The sequence below is a fragment of the Macaca mulatta genome, chromosome 3 (genome assembly GCF_049350105.2).
Source record: "Macaca mulatta isolate MMU2019108-1 chromosome 3, T2T-MMU8v2.0, whole genome shotgun sequence".
Taxonomy (NCBI): Eukaryota; Metazoa; Chordata; class Mammalia; order Primates; family Cercopithecidae; genus Macaca; species Macaca mulatta.
In genome coordinates this window covers 43,206,860-43,223,499 of record NC_133408.1, presented here as the reverse complement: position 1 = coordinate 43,223,499, position 16,640 = coordinate 43,206,860, and the positions used below count along the sequence as shown (strand labels likewise).

The 16,640-nt window shown below is 44.1% G+C and overlaps 1 protein-coding gene across 9 annotated transcripts in view; it reads right to left on the bottom strand.

Moving 5' to 3' along the window:
* The window catches only part of LOC100430543 (E3 ubiquitin-protein ligase RNF216-like), a 32,720-nt gene extending 16,543 nt beyond the window's left edge, over nucleotides 1-16,177 (bottom strand). For 4 of the 9 annotated variants that reach the window (XM_077996118.1, XM_077996114.1, XM_077996115.1 and 1 more), the window contains exons 1-4: nucleotides 16,037-16,177; nucleotides 13,563-13,698; nucleotides 5,429-5,593; nucleotides 1,352-1,466 (exon numbers count right to left, since the gene is read on the bottom strand). In XM_077996118.1, coding sequence (XP_077852244.1) covers nucleotides 1,352-1,466; nucleotides 5,429-5,497 — 184 coding nt within the window. In that variant the 5' untranslated portion in view covers nucleotides 5,498-5,593; nucleotides 13,563-13,698; nucleotides 16,037-16,177. Of the gene's footprint in view, nucleotides 1-1,351; nucleotides 1,467-5,428; nucleotides 5,594-13,562; nucleotides 13,699-14,223; nucleotides 14,343-16,036 lie in introns of all 9 variants that reach the window. The other 5 variants (XM_077996116.1, XM_077996113.1, XM_077996117.1 and 2 more) reach the window with 3 other exon arrangements.
* Nucleotides 16,178-16,640: the final 463 nt, after the last annotated feature.

The following is a 16,640-nucleotide window of genomic DNA, read 5'->3' as shown; positions in this document are numbered from 1 at the left end:
GAGTAATATGACCTGACAGCAATGTGGGTGAAAAGAGCAAGGCTGAATGTGAGCAGACCTCATGTGGAGTATGATGTCCAGTCTTCTACACCCCAGCTTTCAAAAAGACCCTGACAAGCTAGAGAAGGGCACGTAGGGACAGGGAGAAGAGCAGTCAGGCTGACGAAGGGGTAACAGCCAGAATCTGTCTCTCCATAGGCAAGAACTACAACCACAGCTGGAAACTTCAGGAAGTACATGCTGACTTAATACAAAGGAAGAACTGTCTAAAAGACGGAGCTGACCAACAAGGGAGTCAACTATCTTGCAAAGTAGCACTTTCTCCACCACTGAAGTCAGAAACAAACGCTATATGGCTATGTACAAGGATGCCTGTTCTGAACTGTGGGTAAATTTGGCTGAATGAAAAACCACCCGCACAGTGCCCCTAGTTCTACATTCTGCCACAGGCCAGGAGAATGTCATGTCAGCAGGGCACTGCTCCACAGACTGGCTTAGGAACCTCAGGAGTCATAGCCTAAGGGATTTGCTTTTAGATCCTGAAAAGTTCATGGTAAATACAAATACTGCCGGGCACGGTGGCTCACGCCTGTAATCCCAGCACTTTGGGAGGCCAAGGCGGGTGGATCACGAGGTCAGGAGATCGAGACCATCCTGGCTAACATGGTGAAACTCCGTCTCTACTAAAAAATACAAAAAACTAGCTGGGCGTGGTGGCAGGCACCTGTAGTCCCAGCTTCTTGGGAGGCTGAGGCAGGAGAATGGTGTGAACCCAGGAACCAGAGCTTGCAGTGAGCTGAGATTGCGCCACAGCACTCCAGCCTGGGCGACAGAGCAAGACTCTGTCTCCAAAATAAATAAATAAATAAAAAGCAAATACAAATACTTTCCAGCTTTATATAGTCACCTGAGTTTCCACTTAGTCATACCTGAAATCAAGTGTGGTAATTAAGTGCACACATAACAGAAAGGGATGATCTCTAGAAAAGTTGTAGTAACTCCTTTACTGGGTAGAAGCAACTCAGATAAAATCTGAGTTGTTATAAAACTCAAGTTTACATTTCTGGGGATGAGACCTGAAGTAACCTCTTCGAAAGGGTTTTCAGCAGTTATTTCATCAATAAGAATGACAGAATTTTGGAGAAACATGTGGCTATTGGCCATTCTCTCAAGCCACTTTCTGAAAATTTTGATGTGCTTAGAAAATAGTTCCTGTCAGTCACTCCTTGGACTGGCCTGGCCAGATGCTCAGCAATGGCAGACACCTGTAGCACGGCTTCCTTCACTGACTGTGAAGAAGAAAAGATACAGTTTTGCAGCTACACACTGCCAGCAACACAGTTTACATTACCTTGTTCAAACTTGAAATCGATGTAAGAATACTGGTTCATTTCTTTTCTCTTCTTCCTTTTTCCACCGCTTTCTGGTGATAGCTCCTGACATTTTTTCATGGCATCAGAAAAGGCCTAAAAATTGAGAAAGCGAGAGGTTACTTCTGTAAATGGAAAGTAAGAATACACAAGACAGGCAATCCCCAAATGCCATTTTAACACATCTTCAGCCTTCTTCCCAGCACGGCTAACAACAGGTAGTGGTGGCTGGGTGCGGTGGCTCATGCCTGTAATCCCAAAACTTTGGGAGGCCAAGGCGGGTGGATCCTTTGAGGTCAGGAGTTCAAGACCAGCCTGGCCAAGATGGTGAAACTCCATTTGTACTAAAAATACAAAAATTAGCTGGGTATGGTGGTGCACGCCTGTAATCCCAGCTACTCAGGAGGCTGAGGCAGGAGAATGGCTTGAACCCGGGAGGCGGAGATTGCAGTGAGCCAAGACTGCACCACTGCAATCCAGCCTGGGTGAAAGAGTGAGACTATGTCTCAAAACAAAAACAAAAACAAAAACAAAAGAATAGGCAGTGGTAAATAGGCAGAATTTATTTTCATTTTCTCTGACTTTCATAAACTGGTACAGTGGTGGAAGCAAAACACTTAATGACAGATTAAAGAGTAACTAGGGAAAAGAAAAACTGTTGGCAGGGTGCAGCGGCTCACACCTGTAATCCTAGCACTGTGGGAGGCTGAGGGGGATGGATCGCTTGAGCTTAGGAGTTCAAGGCTAGCCTGGGCAACATGGGAACACCCCATCTCTACTAAAAATACAAAAAGACAGCTGGGAGTGGTGGTCCACAGCTGTGGTCCCAGGTACTCAGAGGCTAAGGTAGGACAATCACTTGAGCCTGAGAGGCAGGGTTGCAGTGAACCATGATTGTGCCACTACACTCCATCCTAGGTAACACAGGAGACCCTGTCTCAAATAAAACAAAACTGTCCAAGCTCTCCTTGAATAAGTACAGGTTAAATCACACAATGGGCTGGTGAGTTCCATTCTGTAGGTAAATCTCCATGTTGTTTCTCTGGTTAATGCTCCTCTTTACTCTCCCCTAACCTGCTTCCCCCACGCTCTTCTCTGCGTGTACCTATATCCACCCCACCCTTGGACAGGATGCTGAAGTATAAAATCCTTCCACTGGTGAGGATCCCTTTTCTTTCCTACCTTCAGCTTCTCCCTCTTAGATTTTGCTTATCAGGATTTAAATGCATTCAAGTCAGGGGGGCTCACGCCCAGGGTGGCTCATGCTTGTAATCCCATCACTTTGGGAGGCTGAGGCAGGTGGATCATCTGAGGTCAGGAGTTTGAGACCAGCCTGGACAACATGGCAAAACCCTGTCTCTACTAAAAATACAAAAAAATTAGCTGGACGTTGTGGCATGCGCCTGTAATCCCAGCTACTTGGGAGGCTGAGGCAGGAGAATCGGTGAACCTGGTAAGCGGAGGTTGCATGAGCTGAGATCGTGCCATTGCACTCCAGCCTAGGCAACAGAGCGTGATTCTGTCTGGGAAAAAAAAAAAAAAGTGCTCAAGTCTTTGCCATCCTAAAAAAGGGACAGAGAAGGGGTACCTGATTTGAACAGGAAGGAGGGGTGTGTGAGGTAGGGCCATTCTGCCTGGAAGAGAAGAAGGAAGAGTGGGAACCTTTCAGGAAGACCGGGTGGGACTCCTGAGTGTGGCAGGGGGTAGGAGGCCCTGGGGCTCGTGTCCTGTGGCTACGCTGTTAGGATGCAGGGCAGGCTGGGGTCCAAGCCTGGGCGGCATGAGAAGGGGGGTGGCTATGATGGCAGTGTTTGTCTGAAACTCCTGCTGAAACTTAATCCCCAGTGTGGCAGTGTTGAGAAGGTGATCTCATCTCTCTTTCAATGCCAGCCCCTCTTTCTTCTTCCCCTCTTTGTAAAGAAACTTATCAAAGGAGCTGTTTATCTTCTGTTTCACCACCTCACCCTTATGACCACAAGCTTTCCAGCTGTCTCTAATCTGGCATCTACCCTGCCTTTGCACTTACTAATCTATGCTTATTATTGAGTGGCCAAGTCTACAAGTCTACCATCTGCATTTTAGTCCTCATCTTGCACAATCTCTTAGCAGTATTTAATAACAGGCTGGCCATGGTGGCATCCCAGTGCTTTAGGAGGTTGAGGTGGGAGGACAGCCTGAGGTCAGGAGTTCAAGACCATCCTGCACAATCTAGCAAGACCCCATTTCTACAAAAAACAAAATAAAAAGATCATCCAGGTGTGGTGGTATGCACCTATATCCTAGCTACATGGGAAGCTGAGGCAGGAGGATGGCTTGAGCCCAGAAGGTCAAGGTTGCAATAAGCCATGATTGTGCCACTGTACTCCAGCCTGGGTAACAGAGAGAGACCCTGTTACTAAACAAGAATAACAATGATGATGATGATGATAATACAGACTGCTCCAGTCTCACAACTTCCTCCTTCCTGTCTGCCTGCCTCCTCCGCTTGCTCTTCACATGTCACCAGTCCTCTCTTCTCACCTGATATCTCTGGGTACCTCATCCTGGCTGCTGAGATTTTCCATATGCTAATGACTCTCAAAGTCCTATCACCATAAAACCCAAGGAGACACACACACACACACACACAGAAACCTAAAAACTTTTCTACAGTCTGTATTTTCTAAACTTTTTAGTCCATTCAACCTTCCAGTGAATTATTTTTACTTAGATGTCTCACAGGCCCTTCTCAGCACACTGGCAACCAGTGTTTCCCAGACTGAATGCATGATTATTTCCCTCCAAAGCAGATGTTTATACTAGTTCTCACCCCAACAAATGATACCAACATCTTCCACCAAACTCCTACTTGGGTCTGTGATTAAATGTTCCTTGCTCAGGGAGGCCCTTCTGGAGACCCTTGGTCTACCTTAGGTTGCCTCCTGTTTTACCCTTTCAAAGCCCCTCTATTTTTCTTTCAGTCTTTTTTTGGCCAGGCACGGTGGCTCATGCCAGTAATCCCAGCACTTTGGGAGGCTGAGGCAGGCGTTATCATCTGAGGTTAGGAGTTGCTGACCAGCCTGGCCAACATGGTGAAACCCTATCTTTACTAAAAATACAAAACTCAGCCAGGTGTGGTGGTGAGCATCTGTAGTCCCAGCTACTCAGGAGGCTGACGCAGGAGAATCGCTTGAACTGGGGAGGCAGAGGCTGCAGTGAGCCAAGATCGCGCCATTGCACTCCAGCCTGGGTGACAGAGCGAGACTCCATCTCAAAAAAAAAAAAGGTGGAAGGGGCTTGGCCTACCTCAGCATGAGCCACAGTCCTCAGCTTGGTTCTTCCCTTCCTACAGGTAAAACCCAATGAGTATTTTAACCACTACGATAATTCCACGTTTGTCCTTTGGACAAAAGAAACATTACAGTATTTGCTGAGAATCACAAGAATTTCAGTAGAATAGAATTTAATGGCAGTAAGAGCGACCAAGAGGAGTAAGCCAAGGTCTCTGCTAGTGCATGCACTCCTGTTCTGGCCACAGCTACAAAGCGGGCACCGTGTGCTGTCCTTCATGGAAGATGTCTGTGTTACCCACCACGAACCAGCACCCTTCTCACCCTTAACAAAGGCCTTTAAGTGCTATCTATTTTAGGATCCTGGGGGGAAAATGCTAGGAGCTGTCAGCAGCTGCCCATTCTTGTTCCCGGACTCTTTACAGACCTTACGTCCTATCACTGATAACTGAGCCATCTGGGGGATGGATGGTCGTGTGACCTGTCCCAAGTCGGAAAGCAAATCAGGAAGGAGCAGGATTAGAACGCATCTTTCATACTCCTGCGTTCCACAGTAGAATGTATTACCCTCCATGTTTTTATGGTCAAACTAGAGCTTCTCTGCTTCTCATCTATCTATTATTTCTTTTCATTTAGCCCTTCATGACCAGCAAATACCTATTTATTTTCACCCTAACTCCTTAGCAATCATAAACCATCCCAATTTCCACAAGCTGGACTGTTCATTCTGTTATCATGGGAAGATGTAGCCAAGAGGTGTGACCCCAAGAGGAAGACCAAGTAGAGCACCTTTCGGGTGATTGCATAGTGTCCTTTGAGCTCGTGCAGGGCCCACTTGATATCCTGACTACTGAGCATTTTGAAGTCTGCTATGAGGAGGTCAGCAGCTTGGATGAAGCAGCGCTGGTCAAGAGGAGTCAATTTAGAATAGTCAAAAAAGTCTATTTTAGGCAACTGAAACGAGAGAGAAGCATAAAATCAGAGGCCAGGCAGTACATTTCCCATGTAAGTGAAATCATTTTAAGAATTACATGTGTAGAAAAGAATAACGTTTGTTCTAATTACTCTATAAGGAAGTTACCAGCCCTATAAGAGAGATGAGAAAATGGTGGCTCAGAGAGGTTAAACGAACCTGTCTGGAGCCGACAGACTAGTTTTACTAGTTATAATTAGTAAAGAAGTATAGTTGGGGATTTAAACCAATATTTCAGCCATCTTCTTTCCATAACATATTTACAAACAACTATTTTTTTCTATTATAGAATATGTAAGAGATATAATCAAAGAATCTATGGGGAGTTGGAAGATCAAGCAACAGATCTTAATAAAGTTAGTTCTCAACCATACTTTACCATATAATACACTAAATGCCAGTTTGGATCACAAATAATGACAATGATTAAAGTTTTTAAAAACCAAACTCTTTACATCTTGATATGAGATCTGGTTAAATAGATGTATAGTATACACTGTATACAAATCTCACATTAGAAGAAAAAAGATATTCAACTCTAGGTAACAATCTGCATGCTGACGTATTTACAGGGAAGTATACTGATGTTTTTGCAATTTACTTTGAAATGCATTATAATGAAATGAAACATAACAAAGATGTGCTGATGGACAGACAGAGGACATATGTATGATAAAGAGGACAGAGTAAACTGTTAACTTTCTAGTAGCACCAGTGGTAGGGATATAGGTGATCGACGTAAAATATTTCAACTTTTCTGTAGGTTTGAAAATTTTCATAATAAAATGTTAGTGTCCTGGCCAATTCTTGGAATTTGCTTTGTAGGATTAAAGATATGGAAGATTCGTTTAATTCTTTGTGGAAAAAGGAAGATAAGAATTACAAGGAAAGATAGAAGTTAAAGACAGAATTCAAAGTGGCTCAGAATGGGAGATCGCACTGAAGTATAGACATATTCTGAAATCCTATGTCCCTCTGCTAGTCTTTAAAAACTTGTCCCAACAAAGCACTTTCTTCCCATACAGATAACAACAACAACAACAACAACAACAACAAAAAAAAAAAAAACCAGGGCATTTCCAGGTAGCGACTGCAAAACAAGAACACGACACTTGCCTTTGTCTCATCCTGGCTGGCCAGCAGACTGCTACTGGGATTTATGATGATTCTATCTTCTCTCTTTGGATAATCTGGGATTTCCAGAAGAAAATTACAAAGTCCGCAAAAACAAATGATGTTACTTTCATACTGCTTCCAAATCCCACACCTGCCCATTGCTTCAAATGCAATGTTTGAAGAATATAGTCCTTAATCACACATTACAACTGGCCTATCAAGAAATTAAGATGTGTGCAGCCCAGAAAAACTAAACAGATAAATAAACAAACAAGTGCATTGAATTCCTATCTTTGTGGAAGAGAAAAAATTTAAAAAGCAATGAACATACTGATTAAGGCAAACTCCTCTGAAGTTTATGTATCAGTTAGGTGTTAATGTAATGAAGTCACTGAAACTATTATTGGTTAAACTTCAAAATTGGAAAATTTGTAAGAAAAGTAGCTATTCTTTGTCAAGAAAACTATGAACAAGTAAGAAGTGGAAAACTATTCACATTTACAGTAAAAAACGGTCTGCTAAGAAATGAAATAAATAAATGAAATATAAAAGATCTTCTGTTAATTCATTAATACTTTTTATACCCCTCTGGTAACATAAATCTCTACAGTAATATAAAGCTCTATGAGCCACTGAGTTATACTCGGTTTATTTAGTTAGCTGTTAAGCTAGACTGATGAACAGACCATGTTTTCCTACGAACAGACACTCTTCACACCAAACCCATTAGCTTTGTCTATTATCATCATGAAATACTTCCAAAGTAAGGATATATAGAGTGAGATAACACACATTGACGTATCACCACCCAGACCCAACAAATGTTAACTATTCAGGCTCTTCATAGTCAAATCAGACAACCACCTTGGAATGACTGCACAGTAGTGAAGACAGAGTGAGTGGGGTACAGCTCTAGCCACATTCAGTAGCAAGGAAGTTCCTTTGCTCAGAGGTTAATGGGGACTTCCCCTTTTCTCTGTTCTTTCTCTTGCTCCAGTAGATTCCTAGGATGAACCCCTAGGTGCTATACCTGCAATTCTCACACACCTCCTTTCCACTGATTCTCTTTTGCCAGATGTCAATAGTAAGGCCTATAATAGTAGGACAGGAGGTCTGGCAGAAAGAGGGCAGAGAAAAAGTGTCCAGCTCTGGCTCCTTTTCTCACCCAGGTGCCAGTGTTTGGGGACTGGTTTACACAGGTTCGTTTATTCTGCAACCCCTGCCGGGGACCCATATCAAAGTGCTCTCGCTCATCCTGACATCTCACTGCATTTCCTTTTGCCATTACTTCTGGGAGTCCCATACACTTTTTGTCTCTAAGCTCCCCGCTTCCCTACCACCACAGCCTGCCCAGTCTATGGTACACAACACTAGAGGCCCAAAGAGAGCAAAAAAAAGCAGGAAACTCCTCCTATTACAGAGGGAGACAAGAATTCAGAGTACATTTTCCTTTAAGACCATTGTAATCAGTGGTAATTCTCCGTCCTAGAATTCACTGGTGTGCACTGAGGTTATGCAAACCTTTGAAGGCTGACCTGAGAATTAGCCACCAGCAAAAATCCTGTCTGTAGGGAAAGTCCTGAGTTCTAGACAACTCATTACATGTGCATATTTAACGTGGCGACAAACCAGACACGAACTAGCTTTAAAATGGTCTGTGTTCACATGTTTTCTTAAGTACATGATACATAAGTACACCTCTACATGAAATACAGGTGGAACAGCAGATATGATTTCTTGAAAAAACAAACATGTTTGAGAGGTTCATCTCTCCCCAATTCATTTTATATTTTCAACAATACTAAGAACTTCAAACACTGAAATGCTACAGATGCGAAGTTCCACATGGCAGAAATCAGAAGCTCTCACTATAAACTGTAAGAATTCATTTCTAGTTTAATCCCTTCATTATGCTTACCAACAGAAATGTTCTGGAGGTTAAGTGATATTTGGAGGCCCAGAAAATGAAGGACAAAGAAAGGACAGGACAAATGAAGGACAGAAACAAGTGGTAGCCTCTGTTCTAATATCTGCACCCTGGGGCAAAAGCAGTGGGGAAGCCTGTCAGACTTCAATCTGCCCACCTCTTCATATGATGTCACGCTTAAGCTGATTTGACATGCTAGCAGATCTAAAGAAGGCACTCCTGCAAAGTAAGCCAGGCTAGTACTCTAACCTTTTTTTTTTTTTTTTTTTTTTGAGATGGAGTCTCGCTTTGTTGCCCAGGCTGGAGTGCAGTGGTGTGATTTCAGCTCACTGCAAGCTCCGCCTCCCAAGTTCATGCCATTCTCCCGCTTCAGCCTCCCGAGTAGGTGGCACTACAGGCACCTGCCACCACGCCTGGCTAATTTTTTGGATTTTTAGTAGAGACGGGGTTTCACCGTGTTAAACAGGATGATCTCGATCTCCTGACCTCGTGATCCGCCCATTTTGGCCTCCCAAAGTGTTGCGATTACAGGCGTGAGCCACCGCACCCAGCTGTACTCCAACCTTTCAACCCTTAGATAGCTGTTGCTGCCTTCATCCAACTGAAGTTGACCCCGTGTGAGTGAAAGGTCTAAGTTAACCAGCCAGAGTAGATTACCTGCCATGTGGTTCTCCACAGGCCCTTCCTGCTTAAAATGTCCAGATGGTTCCATTTGAAGGCCATTTAAAGACACACAAATAAAGCAACTGAGACTGAGCTACAAGAAAATCCCAGGCTGCTCAATCCAGCTTTGGGCCTTATTTCCAGTTTCCATTAACATTTTAGTTTAGTTGTGGAATTAACATTGCCCTAGGAGTCCAGAGACTAATGGAAAGGAAAGCAGTCTCAGGAAAACAAGATTGGCTTGAAAAAAAGCAATACACGGACTGTACATTCCCCTGCTTTTTGGATTTCACAAGAATTTTTATGTGTTTAAGGATCAATATTTGCTTCTGAGTGACACAAAAAGCACAGAGGGTCAGCAAGTCCCTAAAAATAAGTACACGTGTGAGACTCAGGAAGTAGGAGAACAGAACTGTAACAGAAGGTGTCAATTTGATTACATTTTAGTGATTTTTATAGACAATCTTGAAGATATATTTAAACATGATGTTCATTTGCAGAAGGAGAGAAAAACATTGAAGTATACTCAATTTTGATGAGGTTAAATTGTTAAAAAATACTAAAATATGGTATCTGGTATTCAAATCATTGTTCTATAAATGAGCTAAGTTTATACTTTTCTCTATCATTTACATTTTCTGTAATGAATAAACCAGTATTCCATTTCATAGCCAGGAAAACATTAACCAAAAAAAAAAAAGGAATTCAAAGAGAAGAGAGATGTAAACAATTCACACACAAGGGAAATACAATTAGTAAACAAATATATGAAAAACACAGCCAATTATCAAAGAAACATCACTTATGCTACTTTATGCCTACCCTAGTTAACTACAAAAAATAACATCATAACTCAGTAATGTCGAAGAGCTGTTAAAGCAATTCACACATTTAAGTTGTTTTAAATGAGTGGAAGTCTACGAGAAAGTTTTCATTGTAAAAATGTAGTCATTGCTGCTCAATTTTCCTGTAAACCTAAAACTGCTCTAAAAAATGAAGCTTAGTAATTTAAAAAAATGTAGTTATTATCATGCCACTTAGAAGCCCAAAAAGAAAGTACTTTAAAAGCTTAGGAGGGAAAAAAATCTCCAACAAACAATTCTGCTGGAAGACAGCAAACATAGCCAACAGGAAGGTGGATGCCAGGGCGTGGGGCAAGTAGAGTTCAGGAGACAAGCAGGAGAATGTTCACAGCTACATTATTTGTGACAGTCAGAACTCAAATCCCTATCAAAAGTAGATGGAAAATTTCATTGCTAAGTGGTATAAATGGAATACCACTTAGCAATGAAAAATATATAAACTATGGTTCTACCCAACATGAATAAACCTCACAAACATAATGCTGAGCGAAAAGAAGTCAGACTCAAAAGACTATAGACTACACAAAATCTTTATGTAGTGTTCAGAGAGGATAGCAATGTTCTATTTCTTGAAGATTTCTGGGTTGTGGTTACATAAATTTTTGAATTGTGATAAATTATTGAGCTGTCATCTTTAATTTGTTTATTTTTCTTTTTTCTTTATGTATATTATAAACACATTGCTATACAATAACCAAGTTTAAAAACTATACACAATAAAGAATATGTGGAAAGCCTTGAGAAGAGTGAGTAACTGGCATGTAAATAACAAAATGGCTTTCTTTCCTCACTGTATGGAAGGTTAAATACCCAGGTAGAGTCTCTCACTGAAAAATAAAAAATGCTTTAAGAGTTTGGGTAATCCAAGCTGGGTGAGGTAACACATGCCTGTAATCCCAGCTATTCGGGAGCTGAGGCAGGAGAATCATCTGAACATGGGAGGCTAAGGTTGCAGTGAGCCAAGATCATGCCATTGCACTCCAGCTTGGGCGACAACGGCAAAACTCCGTCTCAAAAAAAAAAAAAGAAACCAACTATATCAAGAACTCAAGACATGAGCTTAGAGTCAAACAAGAAAATGAGGCACCATGGGAGCCAGCAGGAAGAACAGAATATGATTCCCAAGAACTTAACACATCAGAACAATCAAACTCACAAAGAAACTAGGCTTATTGTTTAAAGAAATAAAAGAAAAAAAAAAAGACTAAAAATAAAGTCAAAGAGCAAAACTCGAGGAAAATAACCAAGAGAATTAAAAGCTAAAACGTCATAACTGAAAAACAGTAACACAGTGGATGAGTTAAAAGATTACACTCTGCTGAAGAGAAATTTGTGGGCTAGAAGACACCTGTGAAGAAATTATCCAGAATACATCTCAGAGACAAAGAGGTGGACTTAGAGACATAGAGATCGTGGGAGAAGAGTTACAGAAGACAGGAAACAGCTACAAAATTTCCAGAACTGACAATATCACCAATCTATGGCCTGGTAGTATATACTCTTAATGGTTTTGCCTTACTGAGAAGCATGTTAAGTAAAATTGATAAAGATTAAGGGAAGGCCAGGTGAAGTGGCTCACACCTGTAATCCCAGCACTTTGGGAGGCCGAGGTCGGTGGGTCACCTGAGGTCAGGGGTTCAAGACCAGCCAGGCCAACACGGGAAACTCCATCTCTACTAAAAATACAAAATTTAGCCAGACATGATGGCGCATCCCTGTAATCCCAGCTACTTGGGAGGCTGAGGCAGGAGAGTCACTTGAACCTGGGAGATGGAGGCTGCAGTGAGCTGAGATCGCACCATTGCACTCTAACCTAGGTGACAGAGTGAGACTCCATCTCAAAAATAAATAAATAAGTAAATATCTGATGACAGTGGTTGTACAGAGGTGGGATCAGACAAGGCCACTACTGGCTCCAACAGAGTCATTGTACAAATTAGAAAAAAGTACCTACATTGGGTTATGCACTTGGAAAAGGGTCCTTCCTTCTCAGCTTGGCAGGGAAGAAACCCACCTGCACCCCTGACTGAGAACTACACTATAAGATAGGAACTCAGAGGAAAGGTGTTTAGTGAACTGTCTATTTTGTTTAAATTTACCACCAGGCTGGGCACGGTGGCTCACAGCTGCAATCCCAGCACTTTGGGATGCCAAGGTGAGCGGATCACGAGGTCAGGGGTTCAAGACCGGCCTGACCAACATGGTGAAACCCTGTCTCTACCAAAAATACCAAAATTAGCTGGGTGCGGTGGAGCACGCCTGTAATGCCAGCTACTCAGGAGACTGAGGCAGGAGAATTGCTTGAACCCAGGAGGCGGAGATTACTGTGAGCCAAGATTGCACCACTGCACTCCAGCCTGGGCAAAAGAACGAGACTCCATCTCCAAAAAAAAAAAAAATTTTACAACTATTTCACCTCTGCAGATCAGAAGGAGGGGAAAGAGTCTATTTGTCTCCCAGGCTGGAGTGCAGGAGCATAACATAGCTCACGGCAGCCTTGAATTCCTGGACTCAGGCAATCCTCTTGCCTCAGCCTCCCAAAGAGCCAAGATTAAAGGTGTGAGCCATGTGTCTGGCCCATATTTATCCCTTTTATAATGAAAATTAAGAAATGTGGCCAGGCGCGGTGGCTCACACCTGTAATCCGAGCACTTTGGGAGGCCGCAGCAGGTGGATCACCTGAGGTCAGGAGATCAAGACCAGCCTGACCAACATAGAGAAACCCCATCTCTACTAAAAATACAAAATTAGCAGGGTGTAGTGGCACATGCCTGTAATCCCAGGTACTTGAGAGGCTGAGGCAGAAGAATCACTAGAACCTGGGATGCGGAGGTTGAGGTGAGCCAATATTATGCCATTGCACTCCAGCCTGGGCATTTAGTGAAATTCCATCTCAAAAAAAGAAAAAAACAAAACAAAACTGCAGAACAAAAAAATACATGTTCCAAAATTCCCCTCAAGGCTAAGCCAGAATCTTCTGGCAAAAAAGAAATTAAGCATCATGGGAAGACAAGACCAGTTCAGCATCACCTGTAGTATTTCAGGTCATAAAGGCCTAGTGGAGCACTCCTTTATAATCAACACGCCTTCAAAAATTGATGCTGACACTCTCTCTTAAGACTCCATGACTGCACATTAACAGCGTCTTATCAGCAAATTAATAGCTTATTAATCTCGTTGTAATGAATGAGTCTTACACTTCATTCATGCCAGCAATATCATTATCTGATATAATTCTGGTCTAACTAGTCTTTTTACGTCTCAAAATGAAATGTCCCTGGATTCTAAATGGTACAAAATAGGATCATTTCAAAAGAAATAACTGTGATAATAAAAGAAAAAGCCATAGGTAAAGGGATAAAGTGAGAGCAAACAACTTACCTTGTCCCCGATGGCAGTGAAAGTTGTTCAAGTGAATCACCTCTTCATTGCTGTTTCCCTCTGCCATTTTCAAACGCAGACCTGCACATACGGGACTGCTAATATCTAAACATGGTGACCATCTGTTTCAAAAGGTCTGAAAAGGAAGCAAAGAGGAACAGTAAGAAAGAGGGAGTATCAAAACTCTTGCCATGTATCTGGTCAGGGAACATCTGAAGCTTATGCTGAAAACATTCCTTGGGAAAACACATCCAAGGAAGTACGTCAAAAAAAAAAAAAAAAAAAAAAACCCACAAAAACTCAAAACGTATGTCATTAAAACATATTTTTAAAATACACATATTAAACAGACAAAGTACAGACAGATAATTTACATCTTGATACAAATATGCTAACAAAAAAATTGGCTAAGGGTACTAATAGGCAATTCACAAACAAGAAAACACAGAAGATGCTCAACCTCACTAATAATCAGGGAAAGGCAAATCAGAAAATGAATTATGTTTCAGCCAGACGCAGTGGCTCACGCCTGTAATCCCAGCATTTTATGAGGCCGAGGCGGGCAGGTCACGAGGTCAGGAGTTTGACACCAGCCTGACCAACATGGTGAAATCCCAGCTCTACTAAAGCACAAAAATCAGCCGGGCATGGTGGTACGCACCTGTAATCCCAGCTACTCAGGACACTGTCGCAGGAGAATCGCTTCAATCAGGGAGGCGGAGGTTGCAATGAGCCAAGATCAGGTGGCTGCACTCCAGCCTGGGCAACAGAGTGAGACTCCTTCTCAAAAAGAAAAAAGAATTATGTTTCAAACCACTGGTGTGGCAAAAAAGGCAAGCATGTAAGAAATGGGGAATCTTCTACATTGCTGGTTTGGAGAGTAACTTGGAAAAGATATTCTAAATAGCAATTAGCAATACACCCTAAATTACAAATGTACATCCCTGTGACTTAGCAATTCCACTTCCAGATATATTAGCTAAAGAAACCTCTGTGTGTTCTCCAAGAAATATGCATAATCGAATACATGGACAAGGAAGGTCATTACAGCAAATATGTAATAAAAGCAACTTGAAATGGCCTTACTGGACATCAGTAAAGGAATAAATAAAATTCATATGAGGATACAACACAGTTAAATTAACTAATGTTAAATGAAAACAAGTGTGATACCATTTATGTAAATTCTTACACAAATTTAAAATACATTATATTTAAATATTAAATTAAAAAATACAGCCAGGTGCGGTGGCACACACCTGTAATCCCAGCTCTTAGGGAGGCCGAGGCGGATGGATTACCTAAAGTGAGGAGTTCGAAACCAGCCTGGCCAACACGGTGAAACCCCAACTCTATTAAAAACACACATACAAACGCCGGGTGCGGCGGCTCACACCTGTAATCCCAGCGCTTTGGGAGGCCGAGGCGGGCGGATCACGAGGTCAGGAGATGGAGACCATCCTGGCTAACATGGTTAAATCCTATCTCTACCAAAAAATACAAAAAATTAGCCGGGTGCGGTGGCGGGCGCCTGTGGTCTCAGCTATTCGGGAGGCTGCGGCAGAATCGCTTGAACCCGGCAGGTGGAGCTTGCAGTGAGCCAAGATCGCGCCACTGCACTCCAGCCTGGGCGACAGAGTGAGACTCCGTCTCCAAAAAAAAAAAAAAAAAAAAAAAAAAAAGAAAAAGAAAAAGAAGAAGAAAAAGAAGAAGAAAGAACGTTCTCTTTGCACGATCGAAGTACCTGGGACAACTGCTATCCAGGCCCTCAGGTATGCACAGAGCCCTGGCGGATTTGTCAGAAATTTCTGTAACCCGCACGCCGCGCACGCTACAGGGTTGGTTGCAAGTGGCCCAAAGTCTTGGATCCCTGGTCCCGTTACACCGGGAGCCGGGCCACCTCGACGCGGGGACAGCGGCCTAGCTCCCTGCCCAGCGCCCGGGCACCCGAGCCGGGCCAGCCCCCAGCGCCCCGTAAAAGGGTTTGACGCACTTGCGGCGCCCTCGCGAGTGCCCGGTGACAGTCGCCAACTTTCGCGGAACAACACCCGCTCCAGATGTGAGGGGAGAGGTGGAAAAACGCCGCCCGCCTGGGCTGGGGTTCACAGGGACCGGCCGCCTCCCGCCGCTTCTCCAGGTCGCGCTCGGGTGCACGGACCCCGCCTGCGTGGCAGCCTCGGGCCCTGGAGAGGGAAGCGCGGTCTCCCGGGCTGTCGCCCTCGCGCAGCCGACCCAAAGGGCCGGCCCGCGAAACTTCGCGAAGAGGCGGGAGGGGGTCGCCCGGCCGCTCAGCGCCTTTGTAGCTCCCGCCTCGCCTCCGCACGGGGCTCGAGACGCCCAGCCCAGTCCTTTGGCCCGATCCCGCCCGGACCTCGGCCCGCGCCCCTCAGCTCCACGGAGGCGTCCCGCAGAGAGGCCGCCTCGCCTCACAGACCCGCCCAGGAGCTCGAGTGCGCCCCGCGACCGACACTCACTCGCCACTCAACTCGCCGGCTAACCAGGTGGGTTCAGCGGCTTTCCCTACCGCGCCGCTTACTCTTTAGAAGCCGCAGCGGCAAGCTCCATCGCCGCCGCTGAAGCAGCAGCTACACTCCTTGCGGTCCTGCCGCGCCGTTACCTCGCTCCTGCGCACAGCGCCCCCTCCCGACTAAGGACAGGAAGAACCATAGAGGCACTACGGGTGCTGTGGAGGAGCGACCCGGGGGCTCACCATAGAGAGGGCCGCCTAGCCGCGCCTGCATCCGGGCTCTCCGCTTGCGGAGCCTTGACTCCCCCATCCCAGAACCCACAGGAGCCGCCGTCTCCCCAGAGCTTAAAAGGGTATGGGGCAGGTGGTTGTGGACGTTTACTCGATATCTACTTATTTGTCCTAATTGCTTTGGCAAGTCATTCATTCATTCTGCAGATATATTCTGTGGATTTCCTGTGGGCCACGCACTGTTCTAGGATTTGGGGAAATTAAGAGTAAAGTGGGTCCCGTGGCTGGGCACAGTGGTTCACGCCTGTAATCCCATCACTTAGGGAGGCCGAGGCACGGATCACTTGAGGTCTGACGTTGGAGACTAGCCTGGCCAACGT